The sequence below is a fragment of the Lemur catta genome, chromosome 3 (genome assembly GCF_020740605.2).
Source record: "Lemur catta isolate mLemCat1 chromosome 3, mLemCat1.pri, whole genome shotgun sequence".
In the NCBI taxonomy this organism is placed as follows: Eukaryota; Metazoa; Chordata; class Mammalia; order Primates; family Lemuridae; genus Lemur; species Lemur catta.
The window spans coordinates 32,328,496-32,356,375 of NC_059130.1; the positions used below are offsets into that span (position 1 = coordinate 32,328,496).

General features: G+C 45.9%; 1 protein-coding gene across 1 annotated transcript in view; it reads left to right on the top strand.

Moving 5' to 3' along the window:
- The first annotated feature begins 766 nt into the window (after nt 1-766).
- Nucleotides 767-27,880, top strand: part of CADM3 (cell adhesion molecule 3) — a 29,286-nt gene continuing 2,172 nt past the window's right edge. Inside the window, exons 1-8 of the mRNA XM_045547050.1 lie at nt 767-1,020; nt 19,160-19,261; nt 21,342-21,482; nt 21,929-22,081; nt 22,778-22,915; nt 23,238-23,408; nt 25,328-25,418; nt 25,858-26,027. Coding sequence (XP_045403006.1) covers nt 939-1,020; nt 19,160-19,261; nt 21,342-21,482; nt 21,929-22,081; nt 22,778-22,915; nt 23,238-23,408; nt 25,328-25,418; nt 25,858-26,027 — 1,048 coding nt within the window. The 5' untranslated portion in view covers nt 767-938. The remainder of the gene's footprint in view (nt 1,021-19,159; nt 19,262-21,341; nt 21,483-21,928; nt 22,082-22,777; nt 22,916-23,237; nt 23,409-25,327; nt 25,419-25,857; nt 26,028-27,880) is intronic.

Genomic DNA, 27,880 nt, shown 5'->3' on the forward strand with positions numbered 1-27,880 from the left:
ACAGACAAGATCTGAAAGATTAAGGAAAAAAATATCGGGAGGAAGGGCTGGGGGCAAAGGGGTGGAATAGGGAGGGTTGAGGAAGAAAACTGAGTAGCCTTGTAGGCTTCTTGGTTGGACAGGAGTCTGAGGTGAAATCATGTTTTCAGAGAGTAATTTCTTTGACAAGGGGTTGAGGGAGATGTTGGTTCCCAAGGCCTGGGGGGTTGCTGGAAGATGCCTTTCAAGGGAGATTGCCTAGGGCTACAAATTGTTGCTGGACAGATAACTAAGGGCTCCGGTAAGGGGTTTGGGGATGTCAGTGTTCAGTAGAATAGTGAGGATTCCTAGTTACCCACCCGGGAGACGTCCCCGGGTACATGTTCATAGGGAGACCCCAGGGGTTATGGGGATCCCCGGTTGCCAAAGGGTGGAGGGCGGAGCTGGAGGACCTCGGGCTAGTAGGCACGCCCTTGCCCAGGCCTGCAGTGGCCGCTCTCGCCAGCTGGCCCACCGCCCTGCCCGCCTCCCCTCCCTCCACCCCAAGCCTAAGAGGGGTGCGCGCGGGGTCCCACTGCTGAGCCAGCTTCCTCCCTCGGATCCACACCCGAGCCGGGCTGGCGGAGCTCCCGGGGGAGAGGGTGGAAGGCACCACCAAAGCAAGGAGGGGGTGTGAGAGGCAGGGGGAGTGGGGAATGCGGCAGCCTTGCCCCCCGCGACCAGCCCAGCCCCCCGTCAACTCCCCTCCACCTCCAACCGAATGGTTTGCTCCGAGCGCCCTATTTAATCCCCGCGACTGCAGCAGCGCCGGCTCCCTCCCGGTCCCCACCTCGGCCCCGGGCTCCTAGCAGCTCGGGGGTGCCCTTTCAGTCAACATCGGAGTCTACCCCCTCCCCATCCCCAGGCCCCGGGGACGAAGGCTCGCCAGCGCCCAGCCAGGGAGCCGGCCGGGAAGCGCGATGGGGGCCCCAGCCGCCCAGCTCCTGCTCCTGCTGTTCGCCTGCTGCTGGGCGCCCGGAGGGGCCAACCTCTCCCAGGACGGTGAGTGAGGGAGGGGCGGCGCCAGGGGAGGTGGGGAGCTACCCGAGGCAGGGGTTTGGATTGGGAGTCGGGCGGAGGGCGCCTGTTGGCTTTGTTTGGAATCGGGGGTTATAGTCGTCAGCCGCTGTTAATACCCTTGTGTCTGTCTCTGAGCATCCGAGTCTCTGTGGACCACGGGGTGTGCCGGCGTGTGCACCCTCCTGTGTACACCTTCCAGTGTGTGTGTCTGCGCGTGCACCCGGGGTTTGGATCTCGGGGTTGATTTCTGTTGTGAGCAGCCCTGGGTCTGGATGTGTTGCTGTCCGTGTGTGCGCGCGCGTCTGTGTTGGTGTCTGGCTCTGCGTTTCTGTGTCAGTATCTGTGTGTATGTCTGTGTCAGTGTGTGTTGGGGGCGGAGTGAGATTTGTCGCTGTTTCAGTCAGGGCGTGTGTCGGGTGTTTGTGTGTGTGTATGTCTGTAGCGGTTGGGTAGCCAGTGCAATCCCCCAAACTGCTGTATGCAAACACTTCTCTCCCCGCCCGTCCCCCCATCCGCGGCGGAGCTCTGAGTGGGCAGAGAAGGGGGGCTGGGTGAGGCTGTTGGGGGCGTGGGCAAAGAAGGGGGTGCTTACCCTTGGACCAAAACAACAACAACAGGGCGGAGGGTGCCCAGGATGGCAACATCCCTAGCAGTGGTAGAAGCTGGGAAAAGAAACCCAGACAGCAGTGGAGGGAGTGGGAGGGAGGGAGACTGAGCAAAAGAAAGCATCAAGAAATTTGAGGAGGAGAATGCATGGAAAACCCAAAGCTTTCCTGAGCTGAGCACTGATTTTCTCAAATTTGGGGTGGGGTAGTATACCTAGCCCCTTTGCCCCAGTCTGGAACTCAAACCTTCTTTGGTTTGTAATGGTAGAGAGATGAAGGAAGGCGGGGGGGGGGGGGGGGGGGGGAGGCGGGGCCAGGGGTGAAGGGACTTGGGGAAGAGCCCCTCCCACCCTGGGCCGGGCTATGTAGGTCAGCGCTGTGGGGGCACCTCAGCCTTCTTAAAGGCTGCTGAGGGTTAATGGGGTGGCATGGGGGCACTTTGTAGGGAGACCAGGAAGGAAGCTCAGAGCCTCAGGTCAGCGGGGGAGGGAGGGCAGGCAGTGAAAGGACTAAAGGAATGCATCCTCCTCACTCCCTCCGCCTGTCAGAGGAGGAGGGGGGAGAGGGAACAGGACCTCAGCGGAGAAAAGGGAAGTGGGGAGAGTGAGGGGGAGGGTGGTGGCTATGCCCGGCCAGATGCCAAGGAAAAACAGAAAGAACCGCAGGGGAGGAGAAACGGGAGGCGGCTCCTGGGCGATGGACCCAGTGGCCAGCAGGGATGGGCACAGGGCGGGGCGGGGGTGGAGAGGGGAGGGGTTAAAACTGGGAAGGATGATGTAGAGAATTCATCTAAGGAAAACAGGCGAAGAGCCAGCGTGCTGGAGGAATAAGCCTCCACCTCACCTGACCTCCTCCCCAAGCCCTGTCTCCATCATGATAAAGGAGCTTCCCCTGGTATGGGGACCCTTGGGATTCCCCTCCCTGCAGTTGGCTAGCTCCTTCCACCTTCTACCCATCAAGCTCCCCAAGGGAAGTTCCTGCCCTAGTCACCACAGAGACAGCAGCCCCTCCTCCCGCTACATGGAATCCCCTTCCCCAGAGGATTGCACTGATGACCCTACTCACTGAGGAGCTGAAGAGAGTCCTGAGGGAGAGCAGGCTCAGTGCAAGGCAGAGAGAGGTAGCTACGTGTCTGTGCCTCAATAATGACCCTCCTTATAGGCCTTGACTTTCAACTGCAGCCCCTGGCCTCCCCATCCTGCTAGGTGAGTTTTATAAAGAGAGGCATGTATGACCCAAACTGCAACTACTTAGCAATGAGAACTGATGGTGCGAGGCTGGGACTTGAAAAGAGAGAAAGACATCATCTGAGAAAGCTGTGAGCTCCTCTACTCTAGGATGTAAACACTAGAGACTGGAGCAAATCAGGATGCCAGCCAAGTCTTTCTTCACCAACTATTCTTTCTTTTTCCTCAACTTGGGGGCCCAGCCCCTATTCAGGCTTAAAGTTGACAGGCAGAGAAATGCTCTATCCTCACATTTAGGACTATATCTCAGAGCAGTGGCTTAAGAGAAAGAGTAGAAGGCAGTACCTTCTGAATGGGGAATTTCTAGAGGAGAGGTCGGGAAGTGGAGGATGGGGAGGAGGGGTTTGTTTCCAAGGAAGAGTCAAATCGAGCATCATTTTCCTTTTAGAACATCATCTCTACAGATAGGGGACATCTGTCTGGTGTGCAGACAGATGCACAAGAAATAACCACAGTATCTTCTACCTCAAATTATTTCTACCCCTTAGTTTCTGGATCTAAGAAGGCCAGCACCGATGGTGGGAGGTAGGTGCATAGATTTAATGCTCATGGATGGTAATCCTGAAGGCTATTCTAACCAGCATTATGCAGAAGGTATGTCTAGAACCCCTGAGTTGGCCTGAGGCCCCTGGGCAGAAAACTAGGCAGTGCATATTTTAACTGTTAATGTTTGACCAAAATGAGGAGAGATGCTGAGTGAAGGTTTAAGGACAAGATACCCTAAAACACTGCTGCTTGAATGGTCAAGGGTGTTGTGACAGGGTGGCTATTTTCATTTAGAAAAAGGAAAACAAACTTTATGTACTGCTGGGGTATCTAGTTCCTTACAGTACAGCACAAATTTTTTAAGCTTTAAAAGGCTGATCAATGATTGAGAGGGTGGAAAAGGGCAAGCAACTGATACCTGGAACTGGCCATTAGTGCTGTGGCTAGAAGCTCAGGCAGCTCAGGAAGACATTCAGAATTTGCCACCTGCCCTTCCTTCTCACATTTCTCCACTAATATTGGCAGAAGTTGGCAATTCCATGTTTGGGGGATACAAGGACTATGAACTTAAGATGAACTGTGGTCATCTCTCTGGTGAACAACGTGACATTCATAATTGTGACCAGCCTTCTTTAGATTCCTCCTTCCCAAGTTATCTGCAGCACTCTGTGAGTTGACCTAGTGTAGAAACAGATGGATGGATAGCCTCACTTTGCATTGGACCAGATTACAGCAATTTAACTTGGTACAGCATTTCCCCACACATGAATATCTTTTCCTTCCCAATGACCTTCTGTCCACTAACATCCACTCTGCAGCCCCTGGCCAGGTGCCCAGTGTAGACATCATGCCCAATGTGCCACAGAAGTCCTGTAGGCATTCACTCTAGTGCTGCCTATGGATCTGTTTGGCTGATCTGCTCTATCCAGTTTCTGCTCCTAGTTGTAGCTGTAATGGTACTGTAATCTTCTGTTTCTCTTCCTGATCTGTTCCTAGTTCCAGGTGTAACTTTTGTGAAGGATACGTTTACGTAGACATGTGCCAAAAGTTGAGAGACACTGGAATAATAGTTAGTTACTTTCATGAAGAACCAGTCTGTATGATGTAGGACCCAATCTACAGAATGTCAACTTCCTACCCGGCAGTTATGCCAACACTCTATCCTAAGTCTGGACAGCACTATAAGTGTTAGTAGTTTCCTCTAGGACAACGGTTTTTCTCACTTAAATTTAAAAAAAAAAAAAAAAGATGTGAAACTCCTTTACCAAATTAGTAAAACAGACCAAAGGAGAAATGCTCTTGTTGAAACAGAGAAGTAAAACCCGTAGCCCTTTTCCCTGTCTTATTGGCTTCCTCACACTCCTACAGTCCTTAAGGCACCACCTGGGGTTCTGCTGCACAGTTCAAAAATCCTCTGCCCTAAACTGATAGTAGAATGAGCCAGCTCACTACCCTCAGGCTCTCTCTCCTTCCTCTTCCAAGGAAGATGAAGAAAGGAGGCCCAAATCTAATTTCAAGAGTGCCTTGTTGGAGCTATTCACTGTTCAGTTGGAGAGAGTGACTCATAGTTCTGCAGCCATAAAATTCCATAGATGGCATCTTTTTTGTATTCTGGTTACTCTGAAATAGCAGACCAGGTAGTTGTGTCATTGCTATGTAAATCCTTAGATTTGATTTTAGTACTCCTTGCTGTTACTTCTTTCTTGCAGTCCAAATAATATGTAGAATGTGATCAAAAGCTGCTTTTCCTTAAGTTACATAGTAGGAAAAAAATCTTCACAGATATCACCAAGAGCAATAAAAACCCCTGGGGCTGTGACTAGTCACATTCTTTGTTGTTTCCTACTCCAGTGGAACTGTATACTGGCTCAACATTTTTTGTCATCTAATTCTCAGTAATAGAATTTCACCCAAGGATGGTGATCTAGATTCCAGATTCTCCTTGAAAGCAAGCTGTGGACTAGACCAGCTCCTTACTGACTACTGAATGAAAAAAATCAAGGTTATTAGGAAGTTTTGGTAATTGTATCTTCTTTTATTTTCATGTTAGAATTTAATGTTTCATGTTTAACCATTGGCTATAGGCCCATACCCTAGAACATTTTGTTTCCTGTATGAGGTCATGTCCTAGAGGTCCACCCATAAGCTCTGAAAATAGCAATCCCCATGGGAATATTTATGAGCGACAGAGAGAAACGTACCATCAGGAAAAGAGCCTGGTGAAGCTAGACATCAGAAAAAGATTCAGGTCTCTAAGAGCTTGGTCAAATTAAGTATAAACACTCCAAGTCATTGTAAAATGAAGAAGAACAAGTCTCTGGGCAAAAGGCCTGTTTCTGCCTCTAGGATCAGCAGTAGTGATGATTTTTTGAAAGGTCAGAACCAGCTGATGCTCAGGGCTCTGTAACTACCCAAGTAAAAACCCGATCCAATCCTGCTATATATGACAAGGAGATCCATCCCTTCTAGTACCGAGAAGCCAAGCTCTCAAGAGTGTTGAACATATGAGGCTGTTGAGATTTTTACACAATGGAGGCTCGGCAAAGGTACACTTCATTCTTCACTGAAGCAGCAAAAGGGAGAAACATTTCTCCCTTTACTGAAATTTCCCTAAGCCTTAAGAGAGTGACCAAATTTCCCAACTAACACAGAAGCCCCTAAGTCGTGAGAACAATAACCTTCCTAAGAGGCCTGATCTCATACCTCTTTTCTAGGTATGATTAAATCTAAACTATTTACAGCAATCTTGAGTAGATTAGGGCACTCTGACTCTGGTACATCTCATATCCTACCTAATGATAATACATACACATTTTGGCTTTCTCATGCCCTAGTATCTCTGAGGGGCCACAGGCTCTGTTCCCTCATTAAAAGATAAGCCTAATTTTATTCATAATAAATTATATCAAATTAAAAACCCCTCCATCATTACTAATACCTACATATTTGACATAATTACAGAGGCTTATGTTGACAAACTCAGTCTGGTGGTGGTCCTCATTTTTTTAGCACAATCTTTTTTGGATGTATATCCACCTGACAGATTCAAACAAAGTACTTCGAGAGGACTTTTAAAGCAAGTGATGGGTGTAGAGTGATCCTAACAGAAGCCCTGATGTCTGTTCTTTCAGTTTGTGTGCTTGGGAGCTAGCTGCCTTACCCCACGATCCCAATTCCTCTTTCTTTGTGGAACAAAAACTACCTATGCTTTGAGCTCTCCATGGTACTAGTCCCTGACAGTGACACTCCAGGCTCTTCTTGTTGCTCTCCATGGTCCTGCTCTACCTCCAAGCTTCATAATCTCCTTCTTCTCTACAAGGAAGCCCTCAGAACAGAGCTGGAATCTCCTTTCCCCCACCACAAACACATACATGGTCTTGGTTACGGTCCCTGATCTGCTCCACTGTGAAGAGAGAACAAAACCCTGAGACATAGATCTGGGCAATCCTCACGGTCATCTAATCAACTATAGAAACAGGACAAAAGAGCAAGTCATTCTGAGGTTTAAAAAGAGTGCTAAAAGTGTTTTTTGAGATGTTCAGGAAACTGGGTCCCACAGTGATCTTGAACAGCCTCAAGAGAATTGGATGTTCTGCCATATCTGGACTCAAAGATTGAAAACAGAACTACAATAGCTGTGTTCTAGATTGATTCAGTATTGCTCACATACAATAACCATATACAGTTGTCCTTCAGTATCCATGGGGGATTGGTTCCAGAACCTCCTACAGACACCAAAATCTGAGGAAGCTCAGGCCCCTGATATAAAATGGAGTAGTATTTTCCTATAACCCATGCCCATCCTCCCATATAATTTAAGACATCTCTACATTACTTAGAATACCTAATACAATCTAAATACTATGTAAATAGTTGTTGCACTCTGTTGTTTAGGTAATAACAAACAGTCTGTACATGTTTAGTACAGACATAATTTTTTCCAAATATTTCTGATCTGCAGTTAGATGAATGCACAGGTGTGGGACCCACAGATAAAGAGGCTGGCTAAATTCACTATAAATGTGGAATGTAAAATGCATCCTACACATTTCATAAGCAAGGACCTCTTTTTCTTACCCCTCTCCCTCAGCATGGACCTCTTAACAGCACCCTGGGCCTGACAACCAACTCTAACTGTCCTTTCATGGTACTTCTTTTCCCTTTTCCCACAACCTTAGCAAATGTAAAAACAATATATAATAATGGGTTATCAGAACAGATAATGGAGGAATCCAATATATGAGAGGCATAGAAAACAAATATCAAGACCCTGACTCATTTCCCCAACCTTTACAACTATCTTGTGCTGAACTAAATAGCCTTAAATATAACCATCCCATCCCAGAGTCCAGGTCCTATCTCAGTAGATGCATGTTTAAACTGTACTCTGCTATGCTTTGGGAGTATCTGCCAATAAGCTGACGATGACAAGTGTGGCAGGGAGCCGAGAATGCTCAGCCCCTGACAGTCTTAGACTAGCCAGCCTGTTTCTCATATCACATCAGAACTACACAAGCTTCTCTTCCCCTAAATGCTGATTTCTCCGTGTCGATTTCTGCATAATAGTTTATATGATGGTTAATACTTATGAATGACCTACACCCAAGTCTAATTGGAGAGACAGCCTTCCAGAATGAATTTCTAGGACCCCTCTTTCATTTTCCCATTTGAAACAAGGAGATGCTTTGTTCCTGAAGGACAGGTAATGGGAGTGATTTATCTCTATGAGTCAGCTTTCAGGAAGACAGAACTAGGGTTACAGTAACAACTGGAGTATCTCCCATCTACTCATCTCCCTGAGCCCACTGTTCTCATGAAGAGTAAACATGTTTCAAAAAGATTCAAATGCAGAAATTCTAACATATTTTTAAATATGTATATCATCCTTCTATGTGAACTCTTACCTCTGGGATTCTTTAACTCTGTCAATTGTCCCCATCTCTTTCCTGGAGGTCACCAGGAGAATGGTAAGAAAGCTAAATAACATAAAGAACAAACTAAAATGTTGTCTTCTCTAAGGATTTACTTTCCCTTTCTCCAGCTAGACTTACACTAATTGTGCATTGATTGCTAATTACAAGCACCTTTAGCTCATTTACTTCCAGTTCAGGGTCGGAAAGGTCAGGTGCATCACCTTGCCCTAGGGGGAAAAAATAAAAAGAAATGAAGGCTGATGTCTCAGCCATTCATCTCTAAACTAGCCATTGCTTTTCTCTCCCCTTTCTTCATATAGTCTAGATATTGGCAAGGTAGGGTGGAGAACTAGCACTTCCGGAACCAGATTTCATTGGGAATATGCAGATTCTTGTTTCGTATGTTTATTTTTTCATATTCTATGCCCTGGCTCTTTGCTTCCAAGTCTGAGTGTAGAATTCCAGCCAAAGTCTCAGACAGGGTAAAAAGCTCCTGAAGGTGAACTGGTTTATTGAATCTCTGACTTAAATACCTGATATTTCTTGGAAACCCAGCAAGTCTCCAATAAGTACATCAGTGACAAGTAACTTGGGACTTAGCATAACGGTCAGTCTTTGCAGAGTCTGGAGCTGAGTTCTTGAGTTATTATAAAATGAGAGGCCAGTTTTACCATCTGCTCCTAATCATTTTTTTGCCCAGCAGATGCAAAAATTACAAGTGGAACAATTCCACTCACTAGTTCTTACTCTACTTCTTAAGGACAAAATCTTTCCAAATACATATTATATGTTTCCTCCCCTAATCTCTATTCCAGAATCTCACACAAATATAAAAATCACCATCACTAAGCCCCTGAGCCTCTCATATTTTCATTTATCCTCAACTGCTGCTTAATGCCAACTCTTTTCTGGTTTCCAAGCCCTGGAGTCCAGTGTCAGTGACAGATGGACTGAGCCTCAGCCCTGGAGAGGAGAGGATTCTGGCCCTCTCCTGGGGAGTTTGAGCAGAAGAGAGAGCCTGAATTCTGCTTTGGGGAGAATTTCTGAGTTTAAGCCATATGGTTTTCTGGAAGGAAGGGGGTTCTGATTAACATGGGTGTGTGAAAAGGGCTCTCTCTGTATCTGGGTCATGACAAAAAGCTGTGTGTTTATGTCAGAAAGAAATAAAAGCAGAAATATGAATATTGAGAACTGTAGTATGTTATGTGTGTGTGTGTGTTGAGGGGCACATGTGAAAGGAGAGAAAGAGGGCAACCAAGTCAAAATATGCATGCGTCTTAGGCAACAAAAACAAGTGTTTACCCACATCAAAGGAGAGACAGACACTCAAGGAAGATTTAAGAAGAGAGGAAGAGTTCTTTTGTCAGAACAGTATTATTTGCCATATTGGGGACTGTGAGATCTGAAGACTTGGGAAAATATCTCTGTTTCATGGAAAAGTTAAATTTCCAGAAAGGTACAAAGTAAGGCTAATGTGGACAGTGTGCCAGGATTTTAAAAATACAGATTTTTTTTTTAAGTGAGAAGAATGGAGGGAAGAAACTAAATCTCAGTTAGGATTGAGGGAATCAGTGAAACTAGAGTAGTGTGGGTATGTAGAGCGGAACACATTTTTCTTCATGTAATGCTCCTAACCATTGCCCTGAACCTGTCATCCACACCCTGACTCTGATTACCCAGTGAAGGGAAACAGTAAAAACAAGTCAGGAAGATCAGAACCAGCAGAGATGAATGCTTTCTTGCTTGACTTCTAACAAATTAAACTTTTTCATAGCATTGTTATCCCACCACACCAAGCCATCAGGCTAAAATATCTAAAGTACAACATAAAGAGCAAAGGAAAATAAGATAGAGCCCATTAAGAAACGGAACTCATCCATGCACTCCAACAGGTACCAAGGCACTGAGATCAGTACTGGAGAGCATGAGCAAGCTGTTGGAGCCTGGACTGAGATTTCTCATCTTCAGGGAATCTATTCTTTACTTCTCCCTGATTTTCTGGGCTTTCTGGCCCATTCCCAGTCCCTATTTTCCCATACCCTTCCAATGAGCTAAATTGAATTCTGCTTTTGACTCTGTTATGTTTCCTTTCCCAAGTAGTTTCCTAAGATGGGGGATTATTTTTTACCCAGTTCTATTACATATGTGTGAAAGCAGCAAGATAAATTTAGGGAAAGGGTATAAAATTCCTCCACTCAGTTTAAGGGGACCTCTAAGAGCTCAGACAAAGTCTGGCCTCCTGACCGTTTCTCTATTGCATTAGAATGCAGATCCCAAGTCAAACCTGTCCTGATTTCTGAAGTATGTGATCATGAGGAGATGGGGTAAACAGACACTGCTAAATGGCTCAGGGCTGTTACCATCCCTGGCCTCAGGCTCCTACCCAAAAACACCTGATGAGAGCCAGTACCTGCACAGAACCTGCTGTCTAGAAGCTCTTACTGAGCCCTCCTCTGTGCTCAGCCTTATCCTGCCCTCTCAGCCTCTTAGTACAGAACGCTAGATGCTTATCTAGAGTACACAGCTGAGTCCTAGAAGGAAGGAGCTAAGGTGAGGAAGGGGCTCTTTTGGGATCACATCCCCTTCCTTTTTGTCCCCCAACTGCAATTCTCCTTGCTACAATCCAGTATTGGCCACAGAGGGGCTTGTTTTGGTTGGGGGCCAGCCCAGGGCTCCCTCCCAGTGCTAATGCACAGAGAACACTGACTCAATAGCAAATCAAAGCAACAGCTGTCCCCACCTCCTTCTCTACCACCCACTTCCCAGTCTCTGCTCCTTGGAATCTTAACTAAGTCTCTGAGGGCCCCCACTCAGCCTACCACAAGCCCACTTCTGCCTCCAGATTTTTTCTCTCTCTAGCTCAAGAATAGGACATGCTCCTCTGATATTTTTTCTCTCTTCTTTTCTAGCCCCTGTCTCCCACTTCACAATCAGGTTAGCATTCCCAGAGCTCTCCACCTGCAGGTGCCAGCAAGCACACACACATGCACATGACACACACATGACCTGTCCTCCTAGTCACCCGCTTTAGTTCCTAAGAACGTGGCAATAGCTTCTGCCCTATGGTCTCTTTTGTGGGAACTGGAACTTGCCCAGAAGTTTATGAAGATGCTATCTGTCCCATCTTCAGGGATTCACTCCTCATCTCACCCCAAGTTCTCCAACCTACCCAGCATTTAGTAGACTTACTTCCCATGAGGTCTGGAGTCCTGGGGTTCCTCATTACCACATACAGGGAGATGGGGAGTAGGAAAGGTGGATGTCAATGAAAACAAAATCACACTCAGGGCAACTTAACCTCTGAATTAGCTAGTCCACAAGGACTGCTACAAAATGACAATGAGTCCAGGAGACTCCAGGAGACTGAGGTCATAACCAGAGCTCCTACTAACTGCCTGTGTGACAATGCTCAAGTTCCTAAACCTCTCTGAGCCTTGGCTCCTCATCTTTAAAATGAGAGCATTAGACTAGATGCATTCTTGTCAACTCTGAAAGTCTACGCTTCTAAGGATCACAGAGGGGAAAATGTTTGGGGGCAGAATGCAGTGTAAGAAAAAGAGGAGAGAAATTACTGAACTTCAGCAATAAAGTCAGAAAGGACATTAGTTCCATCTTCTGGTAGAATCAGAACAATCTTGCGAATAACCACTTCTGGCCATTAGGGGTCAGTAAAAAGTGACCAGACATGCAAATTGACTGCACGGTTTTAGGAAATATATAAAATATATTTATTCAAGACATCTTAAAGTTTGGATATGGAAAAACATTTCAATTTTCTTAATTTTTATATTAATGTTTGGATATGGAAAAACATTTGGAATAACTTTTTTTTTCAGTGAGAAATGAGGGTTAACACCAAGATACACTTCCGTTTTAACCCCACCCTAACACCCACCACAGGCAAGTTAGCCAAATACCCCAAAGATTCCTTCCTCATTCAGCCTGGAAAATCCTAACCACATACCATTCCATGCCCAGGAAACAAAAGCCTTTCATTTCCACCTGCTTAGGATGGAACTAAAAGATGTCTGCCAAGGCGCAATAATAAATCTGTTTGAGCTCAAATTGGGTACAGGTCCCTTCCAAACCTAAATCTCTTGGATAATCTAATAGTGTAGGACCCTGAATCTCTGGCCTAGGATTTACCAAGCTAAGGGGCTAATCCGCATGTCAGGAACTTCTTATAGTGAAAGTTCTGTTCTTCACACCTGTTTACCGTCCATTTTCACTTACATCCTGTATGCCTCCTAGGAGAGTAAAGAAAAGTCGAGAGAGAGTGGTGACTTTGGGCCCTAGAGGCTGCTGGATAAACAAGACTCCAGGAGAATAAACCAGACCAGCAACCGAAATAATAGAGGGAGAGAACAAGGAGGATCAAGGTCCCAGTGTCCCAGCCAGAAAGAGGGTGAAGGGGGCAGTGAGGTGGAGAGAAGGCCGAGACCCGAGGACTCGGGTGAACACAGCTGAAGCGAGACTGAGCTCCGAGGTTCTGGAGGGAATGTGAGCTGGAGTGCATCTGAGCTAAAGAAAGGAGATCCTTTAGGAGATCCTGTCACCTGGGAGAGGACAGAGACCCATCCCTGAGGAGCAACAGAAAAAGAAGGAAATACACCTGAAAAGACAGAGAGTCCCAGATGACAGAATAACTCCCACCTCTTATGGCCCAGCTTCTGTCGGACTGCACTGTCATTTTGTGGATACTAGGGAATTAGGAGCTTAGAGGAGGACAGACATAGTTAGAAAGAAACAGAGGGCAAGCAGTAAGAGAATTTTTTGATATTCATGCAATCCAAGCCTTAGACTAGGAAACTACACAGTGATTTCAATAAATGTGGTATAATTTCTGGCTGCCCAAAAGCAAATGAAGGAAATTAAGTGTCAAGAGAATCCATTTTGATCAGGGTTTTGTGCTCGCAAGTCAAAGCCATTCCCTCAAATCTTGGAATTGTCATCTATATCAGGATTCAGATGGAACTGGTCCAGTTTCTTCCAAATGCACAATCAGACATTCACTGTCAAAGAAAAATGTGGCTCTGCGCATAAAGAAAAGCTCCACAGACTGAGTTCTGATTCTGGTTTTGCTGTGGCTATTCTCTTCTATGTGTGATACAAATGTACATAAGGATTCACTGAGAAGCTGGTGTCAGGGGAAAATGAGAGTGACAAAATCTGGTCAGAGAGCCTAGCAATGGATGTGGATAAACCATTCTAAAAGTGGTCCCTTCAGTATTCTGGGTGACATCCCCCAGTATGTTTTTCCCTTGGAGATAACACTCCTCCACCCACCTGTCATGGTAGTCGTGAGGAATAACAAGTAGGCTGGGACGAACAGTATTTTTAACTCAGGAGTTAGAGAAATGCTGAGTCATCATCATCATCATCACCATCACCATCAACTCCTACTCAGGGAGCTGGTTTTCTCTATAGTCGCAGAAGTGGGGCTCTGGACCCAAGAACTGGCAAGGCCAACAGAGGATATGCAGGCGAATTCTGTCTCCTTGTCCCATTATCCAAAATGTGCGCCTGTGACCCTTTTTATGGCCCTAAGGCCAGTATGTTGTAGGTCCCCAAAACAGATAGGATAAGGAAGATACATAAATAAAGCAATCAGGGTGATATTGACAACTCTCATAGACTTCCCTGCCAGAGTCACTCACATTGGAGATAATACATTTTTATTTATTTGAGTTACTCATTTATTTATTTAATAAATATTTATTGAGCACTTACTATATATTCAAGGTCCTATACTATGAGAGAAAAACTGAATCATAGGTGCCAATGCATGCTTTAAAGAGGTACATTAGTAAGTCTCCAATTCCCACTTCTGCTACTCTTAATATGAACAATCAATCAGAAGGAAATTGGCCGGGTGCTGTGGCTCACGCCTGTAATCCTAGCCCTCTGGGAGGCCGAGGCGGGTGGATCGCTCGAGGTCGGGAGTTCAAGACGAGCCTGAGTGAGACCTTGTCTCTATTAAAAATAGAAATTAAAAAAAAAATTATCTGGCCAACTAAAAATATATATCGAAAAAATTAGCCGGGCATGGTGGCACATGCCTTTAGTCCCAGCTACTCGGGAGGCTGAGGCAGTAGGATCGCTTAAGCCCAGGAGTTTGAGGTTGCTGTGAGCTAGGCTGATGCCACGGCACTCACTCTAGCCGGGGCAACAAAGTGAGACTCTGTCTCAAAAAAAAAAAAAAAAAAAAGGAAATCAGTGGGTGAAAGGGCTACTTTGTCCTTTTAAATGCTGGGAATCCTAAAGATATTAGAACCCATGGGTAAATAACCCAGGAATTAAGAAACCCCCAAAGCAACTGACGGCAAACAAGGAGATAATATTTTTGTTTTTAGCCTAGGTGCTAGAGTGCTATGAAAATGTGATGAGATTTTGTTAGTTTTAGCTAGATACATCTGTTGCCTGGTCAACTGAAGGGACCCACATCATACGGCACTTGGGGGTGCATGAAACAGCCCCAAGGGTATAGATGAAGACACATAGAAAAATCAAGTTAAAAGTATAATTCAATGGGTACAAATCACAGAACCACAGTGACCACAAGCACCCATTTCCAACGTGGTACACTTATTGTTTTTATCATACTTCAGGTGAGTGCTGTGAATGTTGTTTAGGTAAGCCACCCCTGGACAGCAATACAAGAAGGAATCTTTCCCCCTTTACCCCTAGCTCACCACTGCACACATAAAGTACGTACTTCTGCAGAGGGAGGCAGCACAGTGAAGATTTTCAGAAACCTGGACTTTGTGGACAGAGAGATCTAAGTTAAAAGTCTGTCCCATCCAATACTTATTAGATGCATTATATGAACAGTTCCTTGTCTCAGCTTTAACATGTTTATAATAATACTTATCTATCAAAAGGTTTTCTGGAATAATGAATATACAGCATTTTACTTGGATCTTGACACACAGAAAGTGTTGATAAACGTCAGTTCCCTCTGCCTTATGGATTTCTGGATAGTCTACCCTCTTCCTTGGCCTATTTCTTCCTATTCTGTTTGGTTTGCTATTTCCTCTGTACTGGCAGATTTTGAACCTAATTCTCACAATAGAAGATGCTCAGTGTCTGATTCATTTAATAGATAAATATTTACTAAGCACCTTCTATGTGCAATATGCTGTATTAGGGCCAGTATTAGACATAACATGAATTGGATCCTATCTATAAAATCTCTATAGTTTAGTTGGGAAGCCAAACTTGAAGGACAATGTAGAAAGGGATGCATAATCTAACAAAATCAGGTAAAGTGTTGTAACTCAGACAAATGGGAAACTATTTCCAACTGGAACAATCAAGGAAGACTTCTTGAAAGAGGTGCCGCACGCAAAAAAAAGATAGGCTTTAAGGATAGATAGGGTTTAGATGTATGAAGATGGGGGAAGGGTATTATCAGCAAAGTTACTGTAGGAAAGGGAATGGATGCAGGAAAGCAAAGGGTTTATAGAGACTATTCCAAATAGCTTCACATGTCTGAAATACAAGGTAAATGAAGCAGAGAAAAGACAAAGTCAAAAGGCAGGTTGGCATCAGACTGTGCAGGACCATGAAGGCCAGGCTAACAGATCTGGATATTATCTGCAGACAGTGGAGAGTCAGTGAAGGTTTCTAAGCAGAGAAATAATATGACCAACACCATGAAACTCTCTTCACCTGTTGTTTTGAGTTGCCTGGGCCTTCCTTCCCTCCCTAACAGTTGTGAGGTCTCAATGTCTGGCCTACATGACAGAAGCTCTTTCCTATGTCCCTGAGCAGAATTTTTACTATTTACAATTCAAATTCCATCCCACCCATTCAGAGCACTCCTAAATTTTCCTTTCCAGTCTGAATTAATTGAGGGGATTCATGTCGATGTCATAAATGATTGGCACAATCTGAATCCAGAGAAGGTGCAAACCTCTCATGACTCAGGTTGTAATTTTTGATACTTATCCATGTTTCTGTTGATAGTATTATAATCACTCATCCACTCCCTGGGGAGTGGCCATTCAGAATTTATCATACAGGTTTATAATTTTATAAAAACAGCAAGAATATTTTCGGGCATATTAACAGACAATTCTCAAGAGGAGACATGAGGTCATAAGTGTGTTTCAAAATTAGAGGGAGAAATGTCACCCCCCAGAGAGGAAAAAAAAACCCAGCCACTTCTTAAACAGTTTCTTAAAACATTGTAAACCAGACTAAGTTCTCTGTAAACCTGCAGGGGCAACATATCGTGCATATCCCCAATATGCCATTTATTGGAGATGATTTGTTTACTTATCAGTCCCCTCATCTGAACAATTCAGTTTGGTCTGAATGGCCTACATCACCATTTCACTTATTCATCCTATGTTGAATAAAAAAATGCCTGCAAAATGCAGGAGGAGGGGAGAGATGAAAGAAATATGGGCAAGGAGAAAAGCAACTGAGGAGGATGCAGAAAAAAGCACAGATGAAAGAAGAAGCAGGAGAGGGAAGACTAAGCCCATGCTGTTGGACAGAATACATGCTCTGCCTGATTAACAATATGCATAGCACCGTGCCAAGTGCGGCTGAATGAATTACCAGAGCCAATTAAATGTACTGGAAGCCCACTATGGGCTAAGTGCTAAAGATACAAAGATGAATAATGTAAGGCTCCTGCTCTTAACCAGCTCAAAGTTTAGATGAGGAGACCGAAAACTAAACAAGTAAATCAAGCTGGAATGCTATAAGAAACAGAAGCTGTTGAAAAGGTGTTGAGAGCACCACCAGTGAAAGAGTATTCTTGAGAGGTATGCTATTTGTGTGCCTTTAGGTAAGTCATTGAAGCTCTCTGAACATCTTAAAAAGCAATTCTATCTGACTGCCTATCTCTCAAGGTTGTTTTGAGATTAAATGAACTCGTGGTTGAGAATCTACTGAGCAAATTGCAAGTCCTATACCAAGGTTTGAGACGGCTATTTCCTCCCCTCATTTGAGCAAAGTCCTATTTAGTGCTTTGTGCACTGGGTACCAATACTATGGGGCTGAGCACTGATCCCCCTTTGGCTTCTCTCCGTCCCTCCACCATCCTGACACTACCAAATCTGGTTTCCTACTGTGTGTTGACACAGTGTGCCCCCAAATACACAGTCTGGAAAACAATATGAAGCACTCACCAACTTCAGGTTGCTTCCATCCTTGTCCACAGAAGGCAGCAGAGGAAGGCCAGGCACCCAGGGTGGCTCTGGGGAACTGGACAGCCCTGGCCTCGACCCAGGGCTTCCTTCTTGCCTCTCTTTATCAACACTTCCCTTTTCCCCCTTCCCCGCCTACTTCTCTCTACCTGTTATAGTTTTTCTGTTTTCTCTACCTTCTCCCTCTCCTCATTTGGACGTTAGTGCTTCTCCTGTTTTGAGAACAGAGTAACTTCTCAAATCTCTGGAAAGACGTTTGTGAGGAACAGTGGAGAGGAGAGGTGCCTCCATGGAGACTGGGAACCTCTGCAGCTGTCTTACAGCCCCGCACCTATGCTAGGACTCTCATACTTCCCCTCCCTCCCTTCTTCCCTCCCTCCAGTCCTTTTCTCTCTGCCTGCCCCCCTCCACACCCTTCCCCAGTCCTCCACGTCCTCTCCCTCCCCTCTCTCTCTCCCCTCTCCTTTCTTCCCCTTTTCTTCTGATGAGGCCATTCTCTCTCCGGTCCGGTCCCCTTTCTCCCCCACCGACCCTAAGACCATGTTCCACTTCTCTTTTTGGTCTCGACCCCCACGCCCGCGCGCACGCGTCCTCTCTTGGTCTCAGCGTCCCCTTCTCCCCTTACCTTTCCCGGGCTGGCTCTGGGGCGCGCTGGGACGACAGGCAAAGTTCTCCCGGGACTCCTGGGCCCCGGACTAGTAGCAACTCCCGCCTCTGCTCAGCAGCCGGTGACCTCACTGAATCTTGCGCACGTGATTGGCTACTTCAGGGCGCTGAGGCGGGAGACCCAGGAAAGATTCCCATGGTTGGTTTCTTTGTCCCTTCGCCTCTTCAGGTTGGGTTGGGGAGGTAGGTCCTTGACACTACAGCACCTCACAAAAGAAATTAGGAGCTAACTTCTAGGAAGAGAGGTGGTGACTTAGGCCCTGGAAAAGGGGTTTTGTTGCGCCAAAGGAAGGAGCAGAGTCAGGGGCTGAGGGTGGAGTAGGAAAACTTAAAAGAAAATTAGAGTACCCCTACAGAAGATAACAATATGGGAACGCGTGGTGCAACTTTCAACCCTAACCTTGATCTCTTTCCTCAATGGTGGGGGTCTCACCTTGAAGCAAATAGAGCTTCGGATTTGGAATCAGGCATTTAATTTCTAGTCTTTGTTGTTCTATTTGTATGACCTTGGGCAAGTCATTTCATTCTGTTTCCACTCTGCAAAACAGGAATGATAATATCCCTGCACAGGTTTATTGAAATGATTAAATGTGAAAGTATTTTCTAATTATTAAACCTGCAGTTATTTTAGTGAATAATGTGGCATAGCAGAAAGAATCCTGGATAAGGAATGAGAAATCTTTGGCTATCAATCATTTTTATGCAGTGACCTTCACCAAGTCAAGTTTAACCTTTATGGGCTTCGTTGTCCTCATCTGTGAAGTGGGAGATCTCTGTGATATCTTTGGCTCGAACATTCTATGATTGACTGATAAAACTCAGCATCCTCCTTTAATTCCCCCTTCAGAGGAGAAGTCACTTCCTCTTTCAGAACTCTAGTTAACTCCTCCCCTTTGTGAGAACTCTACCTTATCTTGGGTGTCCTGGTAAACCTGGTTTTCATAGGGGACTAGCCTCTCCCACACTCCCGACAATGAAAGTATAGACCCAAACTGTAGCAGTGTATACGTAGGGCTCATCCTTGATGGAGATTCTCTCCCCAGGCTACTGGCAGGAGCAGGATTTGGAGCTGGGAACTCTGGCTCCGCTCGACGAGGCCATCAGCTCCACAGTCTGGAGCAGCCCTGACATGCTGGCCAGTCAAGGTGAGAATCCAGGCCCCCTCATCTCAATGTCCCTCAGTTCCCTCACTCATCCTCACATCATCTCCCCTTCATGGTGCTTCACCACATGTTCTCACTCCCCTCATTACCACACAACTCTTTCTCCTTCCCATTTGGCATTTTAGTTCTTAGTCTGCACCACCAACTTCTCTTGCACCTCCTCCTTCTTCCCTTACTCCAGTACAGAGACCTTTGTACACCCTACACCTCTTTCCAAAAATAAAATGATTCCCGGGGAACATATTACTTGGAATAAAGAGGTTCTGGAGAGCTGCAGTCAGGGTAAAATTCTTCAAAAGGAATCAGGGACCAAAGGATTACTAGTTAAAAATTGGCACATGGCTATGGTAAATGAAAGGTTTCCCAAAACATTTGTTGAGAGATTTTAGGAATATATCACTTCAAAATTTAGTCAGCCAGCTCAGTATCTGGCATACTAATCTCACAATCATAGTTTTAATTCTCACATTAGATGATTAGTTGAGAAGCATTCCATTGAAAAGAGCACTGCATGGAGAGACAGAAGAACAGCATTCTACTCCTAACTAGAATTAGTAGAATGAGCTTAGGCAATCCTTACATCTCCATTGCCTCATTGCCTACTTCTGTCAAATGAAGGAATTGGATTCCATGATCCCTAAGGTCTCACTAATTCTAGTTTCTGTGATTCTAAACACTAAAACTAACCACTAGGCTTTGTGCTCCAATGTGGGAATCGTCACCCTGAACAGTTGGTGCTTGGTGTCTGCTCCAGCACACACACCTTCACTCCTCAGGGCCTCTGCTCTGCTAGGAGTGCCTGTGGGGTATTTCTTGGAAATGGAGTTCCAGTGACCAAGAACAAAAGAAATGAGCAGACAGGGCAGAGGTAAGATCAGCGCCAATGGGAGCATAGAATTGTTTTTAAGGTGCTCAACAGGGAAATGTAGAAGTAAGTTTCTTGGTTTTCTATTCAGAGATGAACAATGCTGGTTAAGTACTTTAGTGCTATAGAATGGATTTTGTGGTTGTTTCAGAATCAGAGTTGGAGGGTGTTGCCTATTTTAGATTAGTTCTGTGGAGGCCAATGCTACTGAGTCACAGAAAGTCAGTTCTGAAGATGAGGGAATCAATATTAGAAATCAGAATCCACGCTTTGGGGAATGTGGAACGAGATTGGGGAGAGGAAGCAGAGGAAGCAAGTGTCACAGGGTCTGAGGGGCTCACAGGCAGGCCTGACTAGAAGGCACATTTGGGATTCAAGTGGCTCATCCATAAGATACCTTATTAGTCATTTTTGTTTTGTTTAACTTGACTAAGGAGAGAAGGATTAGAAAACATGTTTTCATCACATTGAAGGGAAAACTTTAATCCTTCACTCTTTAAAATGACATCAGGATGGTGATTTGGGTTTGTGTGCTGGGAGGTGGGTAGCGCTATCACTGAAGGGAATACGTTAAGGGACTTGGTGATTGAAGGGAAGTTATTGTTAGAAGGACTGAAAAGTATGTCACAATGTTTCAGTTTTTATTTTTCATATCTTGTTTGTTTGTCTGGCAGTTTTATCAGCTACCTCTTGTGTAAATGAATGTACAGCCCAAGGGATGGTTTGGCCTTTTCCCCATTTCAGTTTTGGGATTATTTGTCACAACTGCTTCTCCTGTTCTTGTTATTATATTAATATGTAGGTGGTGAAATGAAGGCAAAACATAGAATGACAGATGTGTATGTGTGTTTTCAAAGGGGGTGGTAGAACCCTATCAGAAAAGATACATGTGGACTGGTATGTGCAGATTTGGGGTGCCTTTATTCCCCTAACTGTCTGTGGCCCTGTCAGTTTATTCAGCAAACATTCAACAACTTACTGTTTTTCTGTGTACTAAAAACAAGAAAAAATAAGGTCTATCCCCCCACAACCACTACCTCTATTCCTTCTGCTATGAAGCCTTAAGAGTACACAGAGACCTTGTGTATACCAGAGCTTTGGATGCTCTGAATTAGTTGAGATGAATGGACATTGGCCCTGAAATGGGTGGAGGGACTAGGGGTTCCTCAGGAAACTAATCCTGCTCTACTCCTGCAGACAGTCAGCCCTGGACATCTGATGAAACAGTGGTGGCTGGTGGCACTGTGGTGCTCAAGTGCCAAGTGAAAGATCATGAGGACTCATCCCTGCAGTGGTCTAACCCTGCCCAGCAGACTCTCTACTTTGGGGAGAAGAGAGGTAGTGTCCCATGAGTTATCTTTCTCCTTGGGGACCATGGGCGGATGAAGGGGACTGCAGAGGCTGAGAAACAAGGAGGTGTGCTGTTGGAGGATGTGACAAGCCATGGGCTCCCCAACTGGTTCCAGGATTACAGCTCTGACTTAGGCCATGCGTAGTCTTATAGGGTCCTGGAGTGACTTGACACCAAAGAAGCCCTAACAGGTAGCTGATGTCAATGTTGCTCCAGGTGTCACACAAGGAAGCACACAAGATCCAGCATACTTTTCTCAGTATCACTTAGGCTACCATGGCCAACAGTCCAGAAAAGTGAATAACCTAAAGATGGCTCAATTCAGGAGCAGTCTCCCTGCCCTCCTTCCCTCAACAAAGCTGGCCTGGGATTGGGCGATAAACATGACAGGTGCCAGCAAAAACCTGGCTTCCCCTTCTTCTGATTCCCCCAGCCCTTCGAGATAATCGGATTCAGCTGGTGAGCTCTACTCCCCATGAGCTCAGCATCAGCATCAGCAACGTGGCCCTGGCAGATGAGGGCGAGTACACCTGCTCGATCTTCACGATGCCTGTGCGAACCGCCAAGTCCCTCGTCACTGTGCTCGGTGAGGCTCACAAACCCCCGTGTCTCCACAGAATGCTTCCTTGCAAACAAATCTCCCTGTGTGAGTCCCTGAAGCAGACTGGAGCCAGGCAAGTCTCCATACACTTTGGAAAAGTTCAGCCTGTGTTCCCCTTGCAATAGGATAAAATGCAAAGGGAAATGGGTTCAAACCATTTTTCTCTACTTACTGTTTGATCTGGGACAAAACTGTTACTCTCTTTGAGCATGAATTTTCTAAATTATAACCAAAGGATGATCCTGTCCACTCTACCTACCTCCGAAGATTGTGTGAGGGAAACATGAAATGTGCATGCAATGTATAATTATAATTTCCAAGACGGGTACTGAAGTCGCTTACATGCTCTCACCTTCATCCTGTATTTCAACTTCCTTCTTTGCTTCCCTGAGCCTCACACTATTTTGGTGGACACTCAGTTGTGTTACTGGTGGAAGGTCATGTATCATGTCTCAGGTATGGTACGTTTCCCCACTACCATGCCTCCTCCCCCAGGTCTTCCCTCTGGTCATCAGGGAGGAGATCAAAGAGAAAGATGATTTCTCTAGTCTTCTACCCATCATAAACCAAAGTAGAACCCATGTATCCTGACCCCCAGAGAGGCCTTCTCCACAGGGAGAGCTGAAACGTGACCTCACGGTGCCTCTCCTTCCTATCCTGGCCAACCCCTATCCATGGCAGGAATTCCACAGAAGCCTATAATCACTGGTTACAAATCATCATTACGAGAAAAGGAGACAACCACCCTAAACTGTCAGTCTTCTGGGAGCAAACCTGCAGCCCAGCTCACCTGGAGGAAGGGTGACCAAGAACTTCATGGTGAGTACCTCCTGCCCCAGGGTTACAGGAAGAGGTGGTGTTGGGAAGAGAGCAAAGGAGGTAAATGTCTTTGTATGTGCACATAATGTATGGCATAGTAGGAGAAAGGGGCAATGACAGATATCTTGTGTACACTCATGTGTGTGTATATGTGTGTGTTGAGGCCTACATTCTCCTTGTATGTACATATCCATTTCACAACTTCACAACTTTCTAAGTTTGTCTAGGATGAGCCTCACTATCTGTATGTCTACAGTGGGGCCCACACGGTATCTATCTGTGTGTGTGTGTGTGTGCATGTGTGTCTGTTTCTGCACTCTAGGAGAACCAACCCGGATACAGGAAGATCCCAATGGTAAAACCTTCACCGTGAGCAGCTCAGTGACGTTCCAGGTTACCCGGGAGGATGATGGGGCGACCATCATGTGCTCTGTGAACCATGAATCTCTAAAGGGAGCTGACAGATCCACCTCTCAACGCATTGAAGTTTTATGTATGTCATGGGCTTGGGGGTGAAGAGGATCAGGTATGGGATGGGGAGCAGAGAAAGGAAATCCAGGAGACTGTATATGAAGTAACATGTGTAAAGTGAGTAGTTAAAAAATTAGACAAAGGGCATCAGGACTAGGCCAAAGTTTGACAAACTCTTCTGTAAAGGGCCCCACCATGAATATTTTAGGCTTTGAGAGCCATACAGTCTCTGTCTCCACTACTTAACTCTACCACTGCTGCAGGAAAGCAGTCATAGACTATATGCAAACAAACGAGCTGGGCTATGTTCCAATAAAACTTCATTTACAAAAGCATGCAACTGGCAGGATTTGGCCCAAGGGGTAAGTTTACCAACTCCTGAGCAAGGCTCATGTAATATAGCCAGACAGTAAATTGTAGTGGCAACTGTAGCAAATCAGGAGTCCCAGGACTTAGTCTCTAGTTTGCACTCCACCACTGTGTGATATTAAGAAAATTACTTTACCACATTGAACTTGATTCTTCATTTGCTAAATGAGAGCGATGAATGTGGTGATCACTAAGGCTTCTTCTCAGTCTAACATTCTATGATTTCAAGAAAATATTGGTGGTAGGAAAACACAGTCTCTCTGGCATTGTTATTCCCAGATCTTTCCCCTACTTGGTACTCCTCTATTTGCTATTCAATCCATTGCTAGACCCATTACTCAAACTTTAATAAGACATAGGTTTGGCGTGGCATTGCTGCCAGCTTAGCAGACTCAATCTGAGGGTAGACAAACTGGATTCCAGCTGCAGTGCTACCACTTACTAGCTGAGTTACTTTGGCCAAAGCATTCTGTCTGTAGTTCCTGTTTACTTCACTTATCATGAGAATAATTATAAAACAATATATATGAAAGAACTTTATAAACCTGAAAGTTCTATATTGCTATAAGGTGTTTCTCTAATTACTGGTTCTGACTCTGAGGCCCCTGGTCTTGGGCTCTTCCACCAAGCCTTGGTCCCTGGCCAGGGCTAAAGAAGGCTCTACCCTGCCGCAATGACTGCTTGGTTAGATACCAAACCATCTGGCAGTTACTCTCCTGGGCCCCTTTGGCCAAAATGTGATCAGTAGTCACTCAACAAATGCTATACCCCAGGTACTGTGCTAGAGATGTTTATGGCTGTTGGACCCTGAAACACCCATTCTTTCACCTGGCCTGATTCTCTTCCTCCCATTTGATTTGACTGAAATGCATTCATTAACTGGTTGTTAAGGTTGGCTCTATCCTTAGGGGAAACTCAGCCTCTTTATCTGTTGTTCTCAACCAGCATCTGGTTGTATTGTTCTGAGGCCATCTGGACCTAGCCTCCTAAGCAGCCCTTGGCATCCATGACAGATGCCATTCTTCCTTTGCAGAGCCTGTCTATATTGTGTCAGTGCCTTTCTGCAGCCAAAGTCTGACCCATAGCTCTTGCTATTTCAAAGCCCTCACTGCATGTTTGGACTGGCCGTTCAAAATGATGTTTTGTGTTCAGGCGTTGCCTCCAGTTCTAAGCTCCCTCACAGAGTAGAGAGAACTGAGAAGTTGTGAGTTCAGTAAGTGGTAAGTTAAGGTTTATTTATTCCACCAAAAATATACACTAGGTCCCATCTGTGTGTTAGGCAGCGTGCAAGGCACAGGTGAACCACTTATTCCCCTCATCAGCTCTCTGTTAAGATATCTGGTAGGGCCCCAGCAAGGACAGATCTTCCAGAATCCTATCACGTGAGGTTGTGATACAACAAGTTGCTCACACGTTCAATAGCAATAGCAGTCTTTGCTCACAAGAGGTAGGGGAAGGAAGCCTCTTGGGTTCCTGAGACATTTAGAAGTAGAAGCTGTAGTGTGTAACTGGGTGAAGGGATCTCCTAGCGGTGTGGGGAGTTTTGCACAACCACCCTTTTTTTCTCCCCAGACACACCGACTGCGATGATTAGGCCAGACCCTCCACATCCCCGCGAAGGCCAGAAGCTGTTGCTACACTGCGAAGGTCGTGGCAATCCAGTGTAAGAACTCCCATTTCCTGGCCTCTAAGACATGACTATCCTCTCAGACTGTAAACATCACTTAGCACCTTCCCAGCTCCTCTGTACTGTCTGACCTGAGCCTCCCATTCCTCTGACTCTGTCCAACAATGCCTGTGCTCTGATTGTTGCTCCCGCAAAGCGGCAGAAGTGGGGAGGGGTCGCTCCCTAGCTCAGTCCCTGGGGTTCCCACAGCAGCCATGTTACAGTAAGATACAAGGTAGGAAATCTCCACTTTCCCCACAGTGGACCCCAAGAGGCCACCCTCCACCCCCTCTGAGCAGCTCTGTGTCTCTGGCCCCTATAACTTCATGAGTCTCATCAAACAGTCCTTGGCCGCCCTGCTCCAGTTACCTTTTTTCTTCCTTTACCTCCCTGGCCTACCCTGTCCTGAACACTTTTGATTTGTCTGCCTCAACAGCCCCCAGCAGTACCTATGGGAGAAGGAGGGCAGTGTGCCACCCCTGAAAATAACCCAGGAGAGTGCCCTGATCTTCCCCTTCCTCAACAAGAGTGACAGCGGCACCTACGGCTGCACGGCCATCAGCAACATGGGCAGCTACAAGGCCTACTACACCCTCAATGTTAACGGTGAGGCCCCTCTGTTCTCCTCCCTCAGCATCTCCCTTCTCCGCCCACCTGACACCCTCTTTGTTCTACGCTGGCACAGCATCCCTATGTGCTGGTTGGGAGTGGAGTGAAGGAAAACCAGGCACCAGTGGAGGGCCTGAGGACCTAAGTCCACTCTAGAATATGTAATAGTGAAAAATCAATAGAAGGCTGGGCTCTCATCTGCCTTTGTTTAGCAATGGTGGCCGGAGTGACACCATCCTTTATCTCCTGCACTCACCTAACAAGAGCAATAATTCTGCATGTAGAGGTCCCAGAGCCTCCTATGTGCCAGCGTAGATGCATTTCCCTCTCTAAAGATCTGTTCTCAGAGTTTCTTCTCCTATGACTAGGCATGGGGTGCATGCGACTGCTGTCATTGCCTTTTCTGCAGACCTTGGACACACTATACTGAGTCCGGGCAGAAAAGAGAGAGAAGCTTGTATTAGGCCAACAGATAATGAGAGTCTTTTCTCAGATGCCATATCTTCTAGAGGGACCAGGTGATGTTCCTCCTCTGAAGTTCTCCTTAAAGCTGTGACCCCCAAACCCAGCTTCAGGAGAAGTGACAGGCCAGCACAGAGGCCCCTTTATGGAAAGTTGGCTGAGGATTTCTTTGACAATCCCAATGGTAGTGGGGTCCTGCCAGAAAGTCTTATAAATCTTTTCTCAGAATAGGGAAAATGGATTGTCTGGGGAACATCAGAGGCTCCGTTACTTGAAACACCCATTAAAGCAGCGGGGAGGTTAACAGCCAGGCCTCCCAGGGATAAGAGGCCTGAATTCTTGGGACCAGAGTGTCTGAATGGGTGATTCCCACTCCAGAGGCAGATCTCAGCATGTGGGAGCTGCCTCAGCACAACAAGGCTATTGTAAGATGCCAGGAGCCAGGACAATGCACCGAGGTCCGCTCTCTGCCCCCAGATCTCTCCAGACCAACTCTGACGATGATTGGCAGTGAGGGAAAGTTCCTGTGCCCCATGGTTGGTATCTTGCTGATCTCCCTCTGCCCTGTGCTGAAAAGCCAAGCAGAGGGAGTTCTGTTCGACGGTATCTGCTGCCAGTGCTGACGCCTGGTGGCGGAAGGAGCTACTACATCTTCTTCCAGAAATAGCCTGAGTGGGCCTGCCTGGAATGAAATTAAATGTAGTTCGACCTAGAGACAGGGACCTGTAATTGATGACCCCAGAGGTCATTTTGGTCATGGAAACCTGTGCTTTTGTAAGGAATTGCCATTTCCATAGTCTCTGGAATAATTATCCAGGATTGATTTTCACATATTCTGTGGGAGAGAGACAGTGGGTAAACTCACTGGGCTTCCTCCAAGTTAAACAATCACATCCACCCCAATCATAGCATAGCATCCCTGGGCCCATCCACTCCCTCCCTCCCAAACAGAGCATAAAAAACCAGAGCACAAATGTTTTCTTTTCAAATAAGGCGTAGACAGGCAGGGAACTAAAACGCTGGGCCAGCCAAGCCTGAGGAGACATAAGGTAGGAAAGACAAAATATATAAGGAGTCAATGAGGCATCAAGACGCAAGCTGAGTCTATGGAAAAACAGTAGCTCTCCCATGGGTGGGAGAGTTATATCTATGGCTAATGTAATTTTGGATACATCAAACTGTGTCCCAGGTCTGTGGTCTTGTCCTCAGATATGTGGGACTCTGACTATGGCTGGTGCTGTCCTTGCCACCCAGTATGTGTTGTGGGAATCTCTCCTCTCTATATTTTGCTGTAGAGGACAGATTCAGTATATTCAATGGCAGAAACACCCGCCATCATGGAGAAAGCAACTCAGTCCCTGTCCTTCCCACAAATCTTTGGATAGTGG